This window comes from Malaclemys terrapin, chromosome 12 (assembly GCF_027887155.1).
Source record: "Malaclemys terrapin pileata isolate rMalTer1 chromosome 12, rMalTer1.hap1, whole genome shotgun sequence".
NCBI classification, from domain to species: Eukaryota; Metazoa; Chordata; order Testudines; family Emydidae; genus Malaclemys; species Malaclemys terrapin.
Window position 1 is genome coordinate 12,675,953 of NC_071516.1, and position 20,278 is coordinate 12,696,230.

General features: G+C 43.2%; 1 protein-coding gene across 1 annotated transcript; it reads right to left on the bottom strand.

The window, feature by feature from the left end:
• Positions 1 to 1,110: 1,110 nt before the first annotated feature.
• On the bottom strand, positions 1,111 to 15,852 carry RAE1 (ribonucleic acid export 1). The gene is made up of 12 exons (XM_054046163.1): positions 15,764 to 15,852; positions 13,688 to 13,784; positions 12,571 to 12,675; positions 10,965 to 11,057; positions 8,394 to 8,480; positions 7,503 to 7,589; positions 7,127 to 7,198; positions 6,502 to 6,609; positions 5,420 to 5,526; positions 5,248 to 5,323; positions 4,475 to 4,669; positions 1,111 to 2,364 (listed from the first exon to the last, which is right to left on the bottom strand). The coding sequence occupies exons 2-12, from the start codon at positions 13,775 to 13,777 to the stop codon at positions 2,278 to 2,280; spliced, it is 1,107 nt and encodes a 368-aa protein (XP_053902138.1). The 5' UTR covers positions 13,778 to 13,784; positions 15,764 to 15,852; the 3' UTR covers positions 1,111 to 2,277.
• Between the last annotated feature and the right edge of the window lie 4,426 nt (positions 15,853 to 20,278).

The following is a 20,278-nucleotide window of genomic DNA, read 5'->3' on the forward strand; positions in this document are numbered from 1 at the left end:
AAAACAGCTACCATGGGAGCATCTAGAAAACTCGACAATGGACACTGCCATATTTGTCCAAGGTCAGCTGACTAGAAGAGCCACAAACAATGTGGGGAATGAATTTGTATGTGCTGACCACTCCACATTGATGCTGATATTTGAAAACTGCATATAGGCTTACACTTAATAAGACTCCTGCTAGTTCTTTCAATTTGCTAGCTAACTTTTTTTTTTTTGGTTGCCTAAAATAATAAAGAGTTGTTGTTAGTTTCTGAATGCATTTGGGGGACAAAGCCCCCCACAACACAGTTAATGCAATTTTTTTCTCAACATTGGATTAAGTTGACCTTTAGCCTGCTCAGTGCTTGTTGGCATTCATAATATTAATTCAACTGTAGAAACTGGAAATATGCTTAGCACAAAAGATTGCAATATTGTTTTTCTTTCAGAAAACATATGCAAATTTCAAAAATGACATTCAGCAAAATAATAAAAACTGCTCAAGCAAACAACCAGTCACTGCTAAAACAGTTGGAAATTCTCATCTCTATTACAAAAAGAATGGGAAACTACTCCATTCTCTGCATTTGAAAACTAAAACCAGACAAACATAGCAGTACGGTGTAGAAACCTATCTTGGGTAATTAAACATAATAAAGAGCACCTCTGAGAAATAGTGGCATATTGCATGATTATTCCTCAAACATGTAACTAACAGCTGTTAAATCAACACTACAAACAGAGGAGCACCATAGAGCAAGAGATTTTGATGATAGCTTGTTTTTGGTACAAATGAATCATGCTGTCAGGTGGCTGGCTGTTGAGATATCAAGGAACTTGATTAATTCCATTAAACAAAAGACCTTTATATTTAATGAACTAAGAGGAATAGCGTTGAGACAAAAACCACAGGAATGATTTATAATGAAATGGCAAGTGGCAAATGAAGTAGATTTCCAACTCAGGACATTTTTTGTGCAACTGCATTTAGCTGTTGCGTTAGTTTTAGAAGAAAAACCTGAAATTGCAATGAAAGGCCAAGAAGCCACATTTGGAAATGTAGCACAAACATGCTGGCCTGATGCGTTCTGTCCATATTATTAAAGGAGCTTTAGAACTACTGAATACTCAAAAGCATTTAGTAAAAATTTTATTTTAAATGTAGCTATGAATCAGTAATCACAAGTATTACAATTATATTTTTACAGAGATTTTTACAATAAGACACATCTTTGTTTACATGCGGGCCCCATTTTTTTCCACAAATAATAATCAAAAGGAATAAGCAGTCAGCACAAGAAAGAAAACTTTGGCATGTGTACAACATTTAGTTAATAAAAATAAACGGTAGCAGATTTGAGTCAGAAAAAACTCACATAATTTTTGCTTAACTTCACAGCACTGTTTAGTCAGGGATGAAACCCACCTGCACTATAAACTATCCAGTATTAAAGTGATCAAACTTATTTCAGCCTGACAAAAATGTACTGGGGAAATTGGTGGCACACTGAGTTAAAAGAACAGCCTTTCAATTCTGGAGACATCTGGGTGATCAAACAGTTTAGGCCACAAGTGAAAATCAGTTTGGTGGTCACATCTTAACCATTAGCTGTCTGTCAATGCTACTGAACTATACCACTTGATGCAACTGGTGGTCTCTACTTAGGACTGGGATAAGGAAAGGCACTGCAAGTTAGGACTGAAGTGCACTGTTGGAGTACATGGAAAGAGAAAAGGGGAGTTTGCACAAGGCCTCTCTGTTCTACGTTGGGTCTTCGTCACATACATAAATGCCAAATTAATCCAAACCCTGAGGAAAACCAAATTTGCAAAGCTTTCTTTCTGCTATAGTCGCTAACGCTTCTATATTAAAATCAGAATGACCAGCTCCCTTTGAGACAAGTTATTCATAATTCCCCAAATAGTTAAAAGAAACAGTATCTGTACAATTTTTCCACAACTATTGTAAATGCACATATTTTATTGTAGTAATGGTAAAATATTGGCAGAGACATATTTGCATTTCTAAACAGTAAAGTAATACCAGTCTTGAATTTAGAGATTTTACAGCAGTTACTGCAGAGGAATAGGTGTATGGTAAGTCATCCTGCAAATATCAGACACTCAAGTACACATCAGAATACATAATTTGAATGATGTTCTCCAGCAAGTCAGAATACACTTTGGTATTATTTATAGGGTTTCCTGCTAAATGTTAGCGATCCAAAATTGACAACTGCAAGGGAGTCCAGTGGCAGAAAAGTACTGCTGTAACACCAGTCAGAATTATACTCACTACTTCTTATTCCTGGGCTTTAACTCTTCTGCTGCATTACGCAGAAAAATGTAGTTTTTCTTTTGTGGATTATAAAATTCATGACCCTGAAAAAGAGAAAAAGTTAGCTATATTTATCTCATTCAAAGTATCAACCTAATCTTGAAATACAAGAACCTGAACATTCCGTCAATTCCATTTAGTGAGACTTTACAATTTAAAAATATGGACTTTTAAAGATCAGACTTACTATGCAACCCAAGGGAAATATTGGTGGGTGTGCCCTATAATTAGAAACAATTCACTATGCAAGGCAACTTTCAAAACAGGTCTTTTTTAAGCTTAGAGTGAGTGAACATTCCTTAAACTTTTGCTTTACATGCAAAATTCAAGTAGTTTGAGAGTTAAGGGAAGTAAAAAGATTGTTTTAGACAGGGAGAAGAATGAAGAGGGGACGTTATAAAGCAGGGGTGGCCAACCTGTGGCTCCAGAGCCACATGCGGCTCCTTGTATAGGCACCGACTCCGGGGCTGGTGTCACAGGTGCCAACTTTCCAATGTGCCGGAGGGTGCTCACTGCTCAACCCCTGGCTCTGCCCCCACTCCGCCCCTTCCCCTGAGCCTGCTGTGCCCTCGCTCTTCCACCCCAAAGCCTCCTGCATGCCACAAAACAGTTGATCAGGAGATGTGGGGGGGAGGGAGGAGGTGCTGATTGGCGGGGCTGCCGGTGGGCGGGAAGCGCTGGGAGCGGGGGGAGCTAATCTGGGGGGCTGTGGCTCTTTGGCAATGTACATTGGTAAATTCTGCCTCCTTCTCAGGCTCATGTTGGCCACTCCTGTTATAAAGGTATTACAGCCTTATTGTACATTCTGTCTTTTGAGCCAAACGAAAGAAGGACAAATTTTCATATAGTGAAGTGCAGGGTCCACACACAATTATACAGTTATTTTTGTTCATCAATTGTGAATATAAATCTAGTATTCTGCGTGTGAAAATGAATAACTGTCAATACTTATTTGCATATACAAGTGCCAAGTGTGCACACCCATTGCAATAACATCATGAATAATTCATGTGTTAAAAGGCACATAAGACCTTAGGTCTCTTTGAAAATCTAGTTCTCTTTTTTGGCATCTGAATTTCCTTGGTTTTCTTTATTCAGACACTGTCATTAAAATTATGCATTGGGTTGTAATAGTTAAGTTATGGACTTCCATTCACTTGATAGAAAAATGGAATCTAGAAAGGAGACTTATTGCCTACCAACTCAAGTTTCACTACTAAATATCGGTTCATAATCTACAGATCTGAAAGACCAGTTAGTTCATATAAGCCAACATGTCCCATTCATGAAAGTAAAAGGCTTATATCTTGGACTGTAACAATAAAAGTAAAATTATAGTGTTTCCCATCCAGCAGGACCATAAAGCACATTAGTAAATTTAACTACATATAGAGATCACTTTATCTACAAATGAACTCCCGAGATGTGACATGCCACTGTTCAAGAATGAACAGCAAATCTCCAACAGTTTACAACAGGAAATGAAAGATACTTCATCAAATTTAAAGATATAATAGAAAGAATAATGCTACTGTAAACAACCTAGATTGGTTAGATTTCAACCTTCCTTTTTCAAACTACTAATTGTATTATCTCATGCTGCGATTCTATCAGGTCTCAATATCTTAGCCCTGAGTGCACACTGGGAAGAAAGACCTTAAACCATCACAAAGGAGCTTCAGAAAGTGGTATTGGAAATTAAATACATGGCACTCACCTACTTGTTTAATAAAAGTAACCATGTCCCAGCAAGCTTTTTAGCAGTGCTCTAGGTGTGCTCTTTGGAAGAGATGCAACATCAATTTTACTTATGGTATGATCCCAGGGTACTCTTCCCAGGAGTAGGTGTGTTTAGCATTCACATTTGGAACGATTTTCAAAAATCAGATAACTATGTTCAGCCTATATTCAGTTGGGTAAGATATTCTCTGTTTCTTGGCCTAAACAATTATGTACTTATTCTGCGCTATGTTTCATCTGAAAGGTGGCTAACGTGATCCCTATTCAACCTTTTCCCAATCTCCCAGGTGTATTTGGAAGACTTTATTAATACCTGTAAAGAACTTTGAGACTCTCAGATGAAAAGGACTACTGAAATATTGTCATCTTAATTCACAACCATTGATACGAAATTTAAATGTTAATCCTTCTTACCTTGGACCAGTCGTAACTGGAAGCATATGCAAAAATATTCCCATTGTGGTTAAAACAACAGGCAGATATTGGCTGGTCAAGCTGTTCTGATGTTTTTAGCTTTGTTCTTGCATCTTTATCCCAAAAGCTGAATCTACCATCAGATCCTACAGTCGCAAGGGTGCCATGGGCAGGATGAAATGCTATCCCATTTACCTGCAGTTATACAAACCATCACATAAAACAACCAACAATATAGACAAGATGGAGTTTCACAATGCATACACTGTACTCAGTGAGTGTAAATATATTATGTGCAGATTTACCTAATTTAAATTAAGACTAGTTGCATTTTAGTCTTGACAAAGAATTTTTTGCCAAAAATCATTTGTTCTTCCTGACCAGCTATAATTTAAATACAAGTTCCCATTAGAGAACACAGTAATTCCCTCGGTGTTGAACAGATTCTTAAGCAGAGGCTTAATGAGCAGTATGTTTTTCCATAAACAAAAACATGGGTATAGAATTGTCCTAATAAGTCTTAATAGAAAGTCAGCCAAGTTGTGCGTCTTTTGGTTGTTTATAATGAAGAGCAGAATACTTTGCATGCTCCTATTTTAATATTTGCATATGATAATTTTTCCTCTAAGCATAAGCAAAAGAACTCTTTAGGCATAAGAAAAGGTCAGAGAACAGAGAATTACTGGTAGATTTCATACAAAATTTTATATTATGTGTATGTAGCTTCTAATTGCACTACAAAAATGATGTAATGGTATGTGCTGAATACTTACAGCATAGATATCCTGAGGTGCTGATGTGTTCGTTCCATTGGAGCGATGACATTTAAAAGTGAAGTTATCTTTGGCTCTGGAAAAAAAAAAAAAAAAAAAAAAGATATTCCTTCACATTTTCTTAATTTCAAAATGAATAAGATAATGCAGAGTGTTTTAAAATCACACTTACGGATTTGGTGGGTTGATATAGTGAATTGCTACCCTTCCTTCAATACTTCCAAGGGCAAATCCAGTAGGTTTGTTCACTTTGTCTTTAAAAATAGCAACACAGCGATGCTAAATTTGAGAAAGATATAGAGCATTTTAGACAGCAGCTTAAGGGCCAGATTTTCTAAACATTGCCTCTCTATGGGGGCACAACTCACTGCATGTACTAACACTGCACAGAGAAAAGTACGTACAGCATTAGAAAATGGGTCAAAGCCCCTGTGAAAATTTGGACCTGAATATCTACATTTCTGAATTCACTTGGGAATCAGCAGCAGACATTTCCTCAAAATGAACACAACAGTTTTCTTCCTTCACCAAGGAATTAAACATTCAAAAATCTTTTGCATATTAGGTGACATGACTGAATTTGAAAGATTTCTCAAAATTCCGTGACCCAAACTGTACATTAATATAGTGAGGAAAAATTACTAGATTCTAGCAAAATACCATCAATCCTGCTTCTCTGGAAGAATTACCCATTATACAATACAGCACTGTATTGCAGTCTTGTTAAGAACAAACAGGAAGAAGGGAGACTGACATTTTGGACCAAAATTAAAAACAATAAAAAAATTGAACTGTGAGCCTACTCCTGCAAGTCGTCCTCTCCATAGGTGCCAAAATGTGCATGCAGGATCTGTCCCATTAAGCTAAACTGTAAAGTTTTTAGTATGTAACTAAAATAGTTGTAAATATTCAGATATATTTCATTAAAATATTGTAATGCATAGTCTTTCACTGTTCCTTACTCCTATAAAGAAAGCCAGCCAAATTACTTCATGTGAAGTAAATCTTAATACATTTCTTAATACCACGTGTTTTCAAGAAATCTTTTTCAACTGAAGTCATCCACTTGGAAGGAGATATGTACAACAGAGTTGCAGAATATGCACCACATTGAAAGTCTAAGTGTACTCAGGGGCAGAAACTATACCGAGTGAAGAGAATGTAGTTTTAAAATATTTTTTTGATAAAGAATCTGAACTACCATTTTATGTGCTGCATTAATAAACTTGTAATAAATAATAATTAATTATTTACCTGGTGTTTCAGTGGAGAGTCTATTCTTCTAAATTCAGAAGGCTGATTCTCTAACTGGTATACTATCAAACCCCTTTCTGCAGTGGCGACAACTGCCATGGGATGCACCTGAATGAGGATGAGAGGGACAGGTTGGAAGAGACTAGGCTATGTTAATTTCACAACAGAGAATTCTAACTCCTTCAAGTTACTTATTTCACCAAAGCCCCTCAAAAAGTCAACTCAAAGGAGCAAGTGTGTTCGTTCTGGTAGAAGGTGACCCATAGACTGAAAAATTAATCTGCAGAATAGGTACAGCAAGGGCAATAGTAGCACAGGCTTCTTCCAACATGAAGCATAAATTCTGATATGGGCAAGGAAGCGAGGGCAGTTCAGTGTCAATTCTATTTTTGGCCCCTCTCCTCTTAATGCCAACAAGGCTACTAATAGTGCTTCATAGGAAGGGAAGGTCTATCCACCAGGAAGTAGACTGAGACCAAACAGCCATCGAAGAGTAACTTTCATTTAATAGTAACCTGGGCTGGTTTCAGATGACCTAGGTATCATGGGCTGTGAATCCATTAATCCTCTGAGTCATCTAATCCCACAAATTTCATTTTTATGAAACAGGAGTTTATTGGCTTACCACATCAGCACAGTAGCATCTTTCAGGCAGTTGTAATGTCATCATAGGAGTTGGTGATCGTGTATCCCAGAACTAACGAAAAAAAGAAAAATCAATGGATTTAAAAGACTTGAAGAATTTCTTTTGCCATCAAATATAAGTACTAGGAAATATTGCAACTGATTACTTTAGCACAAATGAGCCTGGCCACATTTTCATTTCAAGTTGTTTAACCCCTGGGATAAAACACTCACTTTCTTAAGGCTAGAAATGATCACCAAAAAAAATGACCTCTGGATTTTAAATTAGTATATTTCAGCAAAATTTATAGCAAACATTTCCAGTTTTACATATATTAGCATAGTATAAACCCATTTATCAGGTACAATTTTCATACCTTCAAAGTTTTATCCCAACTTCCTGTCATCACACAGCTATAGTTTGGTGCTTTAATCCAATGGACAGTCTTAACAGGGGCTTCATGCTGAAGGAAAACAATCAAGAACAATGCATATACTTTTTTTAAATAACAGCCTGTATCACTTTTTGGTTGTGTATAGCAAAAGAATGGTACAAAGGCAGGATATAAATGTTTATGAAATCATCACTACAACCAAAATTTGTATGCTTCACCACAACTAAACTATAAGAAAAGAGTGAACATTTTCACATATTTAATTTCACATATCGTAGAAACTTTACATTAAGCAACAGAAATAAGTGTTTCATATTAGAGTAAAAATGTGCATTGAAGTTGACTGTAGAGTCTATTAATAGTCCACTTATGAAGTCAATACCCTCACGAAAAAGAACTCAACAATTACATGTAAACTCTGTTTTCCTACAATCTTAGTACTCATCCAAAAATCTATGTAAAAAAGATTGGAGAGCGGAACAAACTATTAGTGAAACAGAGCAAGAAAGCAGCACAAAAGACTGGGTAACCGAAACAAAGAAAGCAAAGTGGAGCTAAAATGCGGTGGAGAAGCAACACTGGGTAATGGAAGGAGGAATCAGTCTGCAGCTGGGTGCTACAGTAAGGCCATAAGGGAAGGGAAATCTCTTGGGGGGGGGGGCACTCAGGGCTTTTGCCTAAGATTTGCATTATCTAAGTTCCAGTAATCATCAGATACCTCCACCTTAAAATTTAGCTAGCAATTTGACAGGCACTTTCTTCACACTATTCTTCATATAACAGCATCTAATTGGAAAATGTTGAGTGTTATTTTAAATTGGCTAGTAAAGATTCCTTTTTTTTCTTGAGGGAAAGAACTTGGGAGTTACTTACCTGTGCAATTTGTATGGCCTGGTTACTGTTGAGATCCCACATTTTGGCAGTTTTATCACAAGAGGCAGTAAATACTTTACTCCCGTCCTAAAAATGAGAGAAAAACCATTTAGTTTCATAATTTTTAAAGATGAAATATTAACTGCACCACAGTACATGTAATTTTATGTCTGTAATATCCAGTACCCATTAAAAAATTTCTGGGCCTGATTCTTCACTGCCTAGTACTTGTGCAGTCATTTAATAAAATAGGTATGTAAAATAATACTATTCTGAGAGTGTTTGCATAGGAGTAAGTGACTATATTTGGTGCAATGTAACCTACTCCTGGGGGAATTCATGTCCCCTGCAGAAAAAATGACTTTCTGACATGGAAGCAAAGGGAAGAAGCAAGAGCAGTCATGCACCACTCCCTAGCTGCACAGATACATTGTTTCAGGCTCCTGGAACAGCCAGTGGGAGAGGTAAATCACTGCAGGGCTCGGGACACCCCAGCCAGTGGCTCCTACTCCGAGTTAGGATCAGCTGCTAGTCCCGGTTGGGCTGGAGGCAGGAGAGGACAGGACTTCCTCTTTCCCTGAATGGAGTGGCTGGGGCCGTGTCAGACCCACCCCCAGAAACCTCCCCAGCTGCAGGAAGCTCAGCATCCTCCCCTGCTTCCTGCCCCCATCGCTCCTCAGCTGTGGGGGGAGCGGTGACCATACAGGGAGCTGCTCCCCATCTGCCCAAAACCCATGCATCCGGACCTCCCATACCCAGACACCCCCAAGTCTCACCCTGTACACCCAGAACCCTCTTAGCTCTCCATAACTGAACAGTTCCCCATTGAACCTCAACCCCTGCATCTGGAGCCCCCTGCACCCAGACCACCCCTCACTGAACTCCCTACACTCAAACTCCCACCCTGGTGAGCCCCACCCCTCTGCACCACCCTGAGGCCCCACATCGAGACCCACCCTCCTGCACCACCCTGAGCACCCACACCATTGATCCCGAACTAGCTGCACCCAGACCCCCACCCCACCATGCCCCACTCCCCCAGAACCCAGACCCCCCTGCTGAGACTCCCACACCCAGACCTCTCCGCTGAGCCCCAACCACTTTTACCTGGAAGGCCCTGCAGAATCCCATTGCCCCTGCACCTACAACCCCACCCCTCAATGAGCCTCTGTGAATCCAGATCCCCCCCACACCAAGACCCCCTACTGAGCTGCCTGCACCCAGATTGTCCCACACAGAATTCTCTCACCCCACACCTGGATCCCCCCCATGCTGAGCCCGGCCACACTTGGCTCCTGCCTGGTTAAACCTGCCTACCCCACACCCGGTGTACCTGGCACAGAGGGACAGGGCCCCAGGGCATTTCTGGGGCAGGCCCAGGCCTTGTGCTGTGTCAGGGTTGGGTACAGCGTCACCACTGAATCTGTGTCCCAGAGGTGGGGGGGCTGCATGTTGATCTCTCACATTCGTGCAGCCTGTGGCCTGTGCTCCCCACTGCAATGCTGGAGACTCTGCATTTATTTATTGACAAATAAAACTTGCAGAATACTGCAGAATTTTAAAATATTGTGTGCAGAATTTTGAATTTTTTGGCGCGGAATGCCCTCAGGAGTAAGTGTAATGGAGAATCAGGCCAATTGCCCACAAAACAATCATACAAAACAGCATTTTGCCTAATGTTAATTATCTGAATCACTATCTCAACTGTTATGTACTACTACATTTATCTGAACTAACAAACACGTTGAGACTGCTATCCAGCTGAGTAGAACATGTATTGCCCTGTTCTATTGTTTAACTGCAGTCCAAAATTCTACTTCAAACCTTTCTCCTAATTGTTTTCTACAGTCTTATAAATATGCAATGCTTCTTCTAATCAAACAGTGCACACACAAGAGAAGATGTCCCAAAAAACTGAGAAGCATCTTAGATCTCAAAAGAATGGCATTTTTTTATAAAAAAGATGATAGCGAACAATATGCCAATATTCCACTGTTTTCCTTTTTCCAATATTTACAAAATATTGTACAGAGGAATGTACTGATACTGGTATTTACTAACTTATGACAAGTGTTTTGATTGGTCAAATCATAACCATGTAGTTTCAAACTGCCACAATAGTCTACTCTTGTCTAAGGAAGTCTCACATATTAATTTAAACAAAACCCTAAAAGTAATTTTAAATTAAAATAGTACAAAATTTAAACTATGAATGATAATGAAACAAAACAAATTCTGCAATTATGCTTAAAATTGTAATATTCTAGGGTAAAATTCACTCCAGTACACAAGACTTATGCAAGGCTTTTTGTACTATCACAAATTAATGAAAACTGACTAGCTATTAACAGCTTAAAACAACCTCCCGCCATTGCATCTGCACACCCAAGTAGTAGTCTAGTTTATTAAAACAAACCAACCATGGATTTAGATGACAAAAGTCTATGCTACAATCATAGGATGTATCTACATTTTAAGTCTGTGTGTGTTTTGAAACTAGAAATAAGGATATTTGTTTTCTGGATAAAAATCGATTTCCTTGAAAATACTTTTTGAAACAAAGGAACATACATCACTCCAACACACATCTAGCACAGGCCCTGTGTGCATCTGCTGAGCTTTCGGAATAGTTTGTCCATTATCTTGAACTTCCCAACACCGAACCTATGAGAAAAGATGCACATATCAATTTAGTAATATACTACTATTGTTTGAATTCCCAGGAATGTGCTAGGTGTCTCTCAGAAACAAGGCACTGCCTCTGCCTTGAAGAACTTATCCTTACTTAACACACTGAATTTAGATGGAGGGGAAGAGGAAAGACAATAGTTACAATCATACAATTGCCACTCATAACCCTTTGCCTTTGATGTCAGCAACACGGAGCATTCCCTATATTTAGGGGTGTACATTTAACTATGGATATCTTATTATCCACATAAGTGGATAATCCTTTTTCAAATTCTACCAAGCTTTTGGCTTAAACGATGTCTTGTGGCAACGAGTTTCCCAGATTAAGCCCTTTGTAAAGGAATGTTTCCTATCAGTTTCTTTTACCTTTACAATTTCACTGAATATCCCATTGCTTTTGTATTATGAGAAAGGAAGGATAAATAGGAGCACCTATTAAGAATTCAAATGCTATAGAGATTCATGATTTTTTTTAATTACTGACAATGTTCTGGAAAATCATTAATTCCCTTCGCTCAATACTTGTTGTTTAATCTAAATTAACCTGGGAACTGCAAGATCTTTGATACTGGACTGAACTTTGTCTAGTCCAGGAGACCCCAATCTTTTAATAGTGTGAACTACATCTTAACAGGGAGATTGACTTGTAGACCATGTGGCCTCCCATTCATAATTGCACAGACCACCTCACCTCCTACTGGAAATCAAATAGCACCCATACATAAACTACACCAACTTTTCACTTTGAAAATGAATATTAGGGAAGTATTTAGGCTGAGAGCCAGCACTGAGACTAACTCACTGTGGACCATTGGCTGTCCACATACCACAGTTTGGGGAACTGTGCATCTGCTGAAATTCCAATCTCTTACAACAATACTCTGAATCATAACCTATATCTGCATATCATACAACAACTGTATGAGGAACGGATATGGAGAGGAGGGGATTCTTTTTCTTCTGTATAGTGAAAGTAGCAGACAAATGTAACAAATGTAACAAATACATGTGTTAGTCCTCTCTACAGATATACAAATTGGACTAGCTGTTATAAAGCACAGAATCAAGTAGTAAAAGTCATTTCCTTGAGCTGAAATTTAAATGATATTGTCAGCTTGAAATGCCGTCAATTTCAACAAATTTATTAAAAGTAATTTTGGGTACTATGTCTGCCGCTTGCTGATTTTTATGTTTACAGAACCATATTTCTGGTTTTTAAAAGTTATTTTCTGTGCCCTAGAGCTATACAAAGACACAAAGAAAATAAGGGAAAAAAACTGACTTTTCAGATGAAACAACAAAACTTGTTTTAGGCAAACTTCTGTCAATTAAATAAAGTAAGGAAAGGGGGAAAAGTGGCTCTTTTCCTCCAATCTTTAAACTACAGCAATCTTAGGCATAACTTGTAACAAGAGTAGGTAAGTATGTATCAAGCTAAAGAGATTTAAACTGTCCTTTTTACAGAGCATGCTCATGAAATACTTACATCATTTGCCCAGGATCCTGCAATAAGGAAGTTACCCGGCAATGCTAGTGGACTGAAAGCTAAACAACCAATGCTGTCATCAGGTGGAGATGTAACTTCAATATCCTGTAAAGACCAAAAAAATTACAAATATTCATAAGTCATAGAACTTAATAATGTGTCTTCTAGTCATAGAGTAAATTAACAAAGTTCTGAGTTTTGCAAAATAGATAGTACGTGAAAAAAATATTAAAAAGGCAACAATAATGAATCACAAGTGGTACTTTATTTATTTTGACAAATGTAGTTTAAATTATAATTTATAATAAACTAATAAGTTTACTGCTGATATAATAAGTAGGGAAGAAATCATTTGCATATAGAATAGCGAGACTGTTATAGTACAATTTATTTCTTTTGTAGTTCACCATTATTCTTTGCCTTTAACTTCAAGGTCCGGTGGATCTAAGTTTGGCAAGTTTCCAGAAGACTGTACCTTTATAACACCTATAATCATCAGAATTACACACACAATCAAGGTAACTGTACACAAAACTGTACCAAACTTGTTTGAAAATCAGGCCCACTAAGTTCATTGAAATAACATGCTGTTCTATTAGATTGCTAGAATCCTCTAACCAGTCTAACGAACACAGAAATGCAATGGCAAAACCATTGCTTGATCCATGCTAGAAGTGTGCTTGTGAACTATTTTTCAATACTGCCATTGATAGCACAGTTTCCTGACAGCGTACAGGGTATTATCACCATTCTTCATTGTAAGGCGTGTTAGCCAAGACTGTTATACAGACTATGCCCCTGCCTCATATAGTCCATAGCACCGTTTCTGGGTCAAATTCAATTGCAAACCATGTTAGGTTGTAACCATGTTTGACAACCGTCTCAAACAGTTACAAACCACAGTGTGGTTCGGGCCTAAATCTTCTTCCTTGGGAAGTAAGAAGAGGGATATTCATAACTGCATTTGGTAACAAACCCTGAAACTTCTCAATACTTAGGAAGAATGAATTTGGGGAAAGAGAGAGAAAGTAAATAAATACATGCTCATGTTCACTCCTGATTCCTGGAAAGGAGATCGCCTGATACCCACTGTTTACATATAGGTTAATACAAGTACCTTCATGGGGTTGTGATTATCTGTTGCTGTATTTCCAAACATGCTGGTACCACCAGCTCCAAACCCTGAGGTTGATCCAAACAAACTCATCTTGGCCCTGCAAATGACAAGAATGCCCATTAAAAGCAACAGACCTTTACTTGGGGACATAGGAAGTGTTGTACTAGATCAGAGTGGTCCATCTAGTTCAGTATCCTTTCTCTAACAGCCAGTACCAGATGGTCTAGAGGAAGGTGGGGGGAGAATAAACAACATAGTGGACAATTATAAAATAACCTGCTCACAAAATATGTTTCTTCTTACCCCTGTCAGAGATTTAACTTTGTGTGTGTGTTTGTGCGCGCGCAAGTTTCTGCAATGTTTATTCAACTCAAGTGTTGGCCTTGGCCTCAGCCTCATTTTCCCCAGAAAATCTGATTTTGGAGGGTCAACAATTCCTTCAATGAGCAATAACCACAGTTCACCTTAATCTCATTGGCTATGTCTCTGCACAAGCCCCGAGAGCTTTGGAAAACATTGCTGCCTTTGTCTTTCTTATTATTTAATAACAGTATTTTTGCTCAACAGTAGTTGTGCTATGCAACCCTCCAAACACCCTTTGGAAACAGAGAAGAAACTTCATAAATAAAAAAATTAATATTAAAAGCTATTACACTGGGGAAGGGTACACAGAGAGAGGGAAAAGGATACTTTCTAATCAGATAGGACCATGGGGGGGGAGGGGGGAGAGAAACTGTATAATAAACATTGACAGGTCAGCGGATGAGGGGTGTAAAATTAATTGTTTCAATGAGTTTACATGTCTGGGGAGCAGTTTACACTGAAGCAGGGAGCATTAGGAGGGGAAATAGGGGCTGTAGGGTGGGGAGGAAGGAGCAGTTGCTGACTGACAGGAGAGAGCTGGGGCAGTTGCTAGGGGACAGGAGAGAGCTGGGGCAGTTGCTAGGGGACAGGGCCCATTGCTGGGGGACAGAAAACACCTGGGGCAGTTGCTGGGAGATGGGGCCAGTTGCTGGGGGATGGAAGGGGGGCGGGTGACAGGAGAGAGCTGGGCCAGTTGCTGGGGGACAGGAGACACCTGGGCCAGTTGCTGGAGGATGGAGGCAGCGGCTGGCTGACAGGACAGAGCTGGGCCAGTTGCGTTGGAGGCAGGGGGCCAGGAAACACCTGGGGCGGTTGCGGGGGGGGGGGAACAGGAGACACCTGGGCCAGTTGCGGGGGGGGGGGGGACAGGAGACACCTGGGCCAGTTGCGGGGGGGGGGGGGGACAGGAGACACCTGGGCCAGTTGCGGGGGGGGGGGGGACAGGAGACACCTGGGCCAGTTGCGGGGGGGGGGGGGGACAGGAGACACCTGGGCCAGTTGCGGGGGGGGGGGGGGGACAGGAGACACCTGGGCCAGTTGCGGGGGGGGGGGGGGGACAGGAGACACCTGGGCCAGTTGCGGGGGGGGGGGGGGACAGGAGACACCTGGGCCAGTTGCGGGGGGGGGGGGGACAGGAGACACCTGGGCCAGTTGCGGGGGGGGGGGGGGGACAGGAGACACCTGGGCCAGTTGCGGGGGGGGGGGGGGGACAGGAGACACCTGGGCCAGTTGCGGGGGGGGGGGGGGGACAGGAGACACCTGGGCCAGTTGGGGGGGGGGGGGGGACAGGAGACACCTGGGCCAGTTGCGGGGGGGGGGGGGGACAGGAGACACCTGGGCCAGTTGCGGGGGGGGGGGGGGACAGGAGACACCTGGGCCAGTTGCGGGGGGGGGGGGGGACAGGAGACACCTGGGCCAGTTGCGGGGGGGGGGGGGGGACAGGAGACACCTGGGCCAGTTGCGGGGGGGGGGGGGGACAGGAGACACCTGGGCGAGTTGCGGGGGGGGGCAGCAGGGAGACGGGGCGCGGCGCCGGGTGCCCATCGGGAGCTCTCCAGCGGAGAGCGGGCCAGAGGCGGACCGGAGGGAAGGAAGGGGTGCTACTGCCAGGGAGGGAGGCGCTGAGAGGACACGGGAGCGGGAGTCTCCGGGGAGATGTTGGGCGCAGACACTAGACTCGGCCTGCCCCGGTGAGGGACACTCCGCACTTACCCGAGAGCCGGGCTGCGAGCCTGCTGCTGAGGGAGCGTGAGGCGAGGAGGGCGGGACAGCACCACCGGCTCACACACGGCCGAGCCGGAACAGGCCGCTTTCCACTGCGCATGCGCTACCAGGAGCTGAGCTCACAGAGGGAAAAGGGGCGGGGCTGACTCGGAGCGCGGGAGTGCTGCCGGACGGGGGATAATGGGGCAGGAACGGGGTCATGTGACCAGGGCATTGCACACTTGTGCACGCGCCGGCCTATGGTGTTGCGGGTGGCAGAGCTGTGTTAGCGAGGCCCAGGCTGTATATTGTTTAGAGCCCGTGGGCAACTCTGCAGTTTTTCCCCATCAAGAAGGAAAACTGTTATCCTGTAGTTAATTATTCATAACAACTTGAGGCAGGAGGCCCAAAGACAATAGGGTGGCACCAGAGAAAAAGGTGCATCTGATCACTTAAATTCTTTTGCCAAAAGGCTAAACAAACCTTTAAAGATTACATGGAAACATACTTAATGAGAACGTACTTACATAATTAACACCTTCTTAAGAAGAATAGACATGTAACCTTATACTATGTTGGGATGGTGGAATTCATAGATTCATAGATTCATAGATTCATAGATTCTAGGACTGGAAGGGACCTCGAGAGGTCATCGAGTCCAGTCCCCTGCCTGCATGGCAGGACCAAATACTGCCTAGACCATCCCTAGTAGACATTTATCTAACCTACCCTTAAATATCTCCAGAGACGGAGATTCCACAACCTCCCTAGGCAATTTGTTCCAGTGTTTAACCACCCTGACAGTTAGGAACTTTTTCCTAATGTCCAATCTAGACCTCCCTTGCTGCAGTTTAAACCCATTGTTTCTGGTTCTATCCTTAGAGGCTAAGGTGAACAAGTTCTCTCCCTCCTCCTTATGACACCCTTTTATATACCTGAAAACTGCTATCATGTCCCCTCTCAGTCTTCTCTTTTCCAAACTAAACAAACCCAATTCTTTCAGCCTTCCTTCATAGGTCATGTTCTCAAGACCTTTAATCATTCTTGTTGCTCTTCTTTGGACCCTTTCCAGTTTCTCCACATCTTTTTTAAAATGCGGCGCCCAGAACTGGACACAATACTCCAGCTGAGGCCTAACCAGAGCAGAGTAGAGCGGAAGAATGACTTCTCGTGTCTTGCTCACAACACACCTGTTAATGCATCCCAGAATCATGTTTGCTTTGTTTGCAACAGCATCACACTGTTGACTCATATTTAGCTTGTGGTCCACTATAACCCCTAGATCCCTTTCTGCCGTACTCCTTCCTAGACAGTCTTTTCCCATTCTGTATGTGTGAAATTGATTTTTCCTTCCTAAGTGGAGCACTTTGCATTTGTCTTTGTTAAACTTCATCCTGTTTAACTCAGACCATTTCTCCAATTTGTCCAGATCATTTTGAATTATGACCCTGTCCTCCAAAGTAGTTGCAATCCCTCCCAGTTTGGTATCATCCGCAAACTTAATAAGCGTACTTTCTATGCCAATATCTAAGTCGTTGATGAAGATATTGAACAGAGCCGGTCCCAAAACAGACCCCTGCGGTACCCCACTCGTTACGCCTTTCCAGCAGGATTGGGAACCATTAATAACAACTCTCTGAGTACGATTATCCAGCCAGTTATGCACCCACCTTATAGTAGCCCCATCTAATTTGTATTTGCCTAGTTTATCGATAAGAATATCATGCGAGACCGTATCAAATGCCTTACTAAAGTCTAGGTATACCACATCCACCGCTTCACCCTTATCCACAAGGCTCGTTATCCTATCAAAGAAAGCTATCAGATTGGTTTGACATGATTTGTTCTTCACAAATCCATGCTGGCTATTCCCTATCACCTTACCACCTTCCAAGTGTTGGCAGATGATTTCCTTAATTACTTGCTCCATTATCTTCCCTGGCACAGAAGTTAAACTAACTGGTCTGTAGTTACCTGGGTTGTTTTTAGTTCCCTTTTTATAGATGGGCACTATATTTGCCCTTTTCCAGTCTTCTGGAATCTCTCCCGTCTCCCATGACTTTCCAAAGATAATAGCTAGAGGCTCAGATACCTCCTCTATTAGCTCCTTGAGTATTCTAGGATGCATTTCATCAGGCCCGGGTGACTTGCAGGCATCTAACTTTTCTAAGTGATTTTTAACTTGTTCTTTTTTTATTTTATCCGCTAAACCTACCCCCTTCCCATTAGCATTCACTATGTTAGGCATTCCTTCAGACTTCTCGGTGAAGACCGAAACAAAGAAGTCATTAAGCATCTCTGCCATTTCCAAGTTTCCTGTTACTGTTTCTCCCTCTTCACTAAGCAGTGGGCCTACCCTGTCTTTGGTCTTCCTCTTGCTTCTAATGTATTGATAAAAAGTCTTCTTGTTTAGGACCAACTGAGTTGTGATGGTTATATCAAGCAATATAGGACAGGAAATGTCCCACATCAGTTACCAGCCGACGGCTAGGGTTACCATTCGTCCGGATTTACCTGGACATGTCCTCCTTTTGTGTGCTAAAAATAGCGTCCGGGGGGAATTTGTAAAGCACTCACAATGTCCGGGATTTCCCCCTCCCCCGGCAGAGCAGAGCGAGCGGCTGGGAGGGCTGCAGGAAAGTCCCGGGCTGGAGTTCGGAGCAGCTTCCTCCTCCCACCCGCCCCCCCTGCATTCTGAGCCGGCCGGCAGCTCCTCCTCCTGCAGCCCGCTCCGGCAGCCCTGTGCAGGGCCAGGGACCGGGTTTTGTGTTGTGCAGGGGAGCTCAGCCATGTGTCCGGCTGGCACAGAGCCCAACACCCTGTTCTGAGCAGCAGGGTAAGGGGGGGCAGGAGAAGGGACAGGGAGGTTCTGGAGGGGGCAGTCAAGAAACGGGGGGGGCTTTTGGAGGGGAGTGGAGAAAGTTTTGGGCAGTCAGGGTACAGGTAGGGGGTAGGGTCCTGGGGGGCAGTTGGGGGGGGGTCTTAGGAGGGGGCAGTTAGGGGACAAGGAACAGGGAGTCTTAGGTAGGGGGTGGGGTTCTGGAGGGCAGTTAGGAGCAGGGGTCCCAGGAGGGGGCAGTCAGGGGACAAGGAGCGGGGGGGGTAGGGGGCTGGGAGTTCTGGGGGGGAGCTGTCAGGGGGCAGGAGTGGGGAGAGGGATCGGAGCAGTCAGGGGACAGGGAGCAGAGGGGTTTAGATGGGTTGGGAGTTCTGGGGGGGCTGTCAGGGGGTGGGGAGTGGTTGGATGGGGCGTGGGAGTCCCAGGGGTCTGTCTGGGGGTGGGGGTGTGGATAAGGGTTGGGGCAGTCAGGGGACAAGAGGCAAGGAGGCTTAGATAGGGAGTGGAGTCCCGGGGGGCAGTTAGGGGCAGGGGTCCCAGGAGGGGGCAGTCAGGGGACAAGGAACGGGGGGACGGTTGGGGGTTCTGGGGGGGCGGGAAGTGGGAGGGGCAGGGGCGGGGCTAGGGCGGGGCTCCTCCCGTCCTCTTTTTTGCTTGTTGAAATATGGTAACCCTACCAGCCGAGAAAAGTGGAAATTTAATTATCGTAAGAATTTATTACAGCTACTGATTAAACAAGACACCAGTGCATTAATTTTCCAGTCTAGACTATTTTTGTAGCTAGACACTTGAAGTGATGCAAATGACAGAGTGCCACAATGCAGCAGAACTAGGGTACTGTACAGTAGGTAGAAAAAAAAAGTGATTCTCTTTTAAATAAAAGAAAAGACGGTTACTCACCGTTGTAACTGTTGTTCTTCGAGATGTGTTGCTCATATCCATTCCATTAGGTGTGTGCGCGCCGCGTGCACGATCGTCGGAAGATTTTCTACCCTAGCAACACCGGCGGGTCGGCTGTGGAGCCCCCTAGAGTGGCGCCTTCATGGCGCTGAATATATACCCCAGCCGACCCGGCGCCCCCTCAGTTCCTTCTTGCCGGCTACTCCGACAGTGGGGACGGGGGGCGGGTTTGGAATGGATATGAGCAACACATCTCGAAGAACAACAGTTACAACGGTGAGTAACCGTCTTTTCTTCTTCGAGTGCTTGCTCATATCCATTCCATTAGGTGACTCCCAAGCCCAACTTAGGTGGTGGGGTCGGAGTGAGACATTGCCGTGTGCAAAACCGCTGATCCGAAGGCAGCATCGTCCCTGGACTGCTGCACTAGTGCATAGTGAGCTGTAAACGTGTGGACTGATGACCAAACCGCCGCTCTACAAATGTCCTGTATCGGAACATGTGCCAGGAAAGCAGTCGAGGAGGCTTGGGCCCTCGTGGAGTGAGCGGTGAGGTGCGGTGCTGAGACACCTGCCAGGTCATAGCAAGTCCGGATGCAAGACGTAATCCAGGAGGATAGGCGCTGTGAGGAGACCGGTGAGCCTTTCATTCGGTCGGCCACTGCAACGAAGAGCTGCGTCGTCTTTCTAAAGTGCTTTGTGCGGTCAATATAGAAGGCCAGGGCCCTTCGTACGTCCAGGGAATGCAAGCGTTGATCCTGGCGAGTGGCATGTGGTTTGGGATGA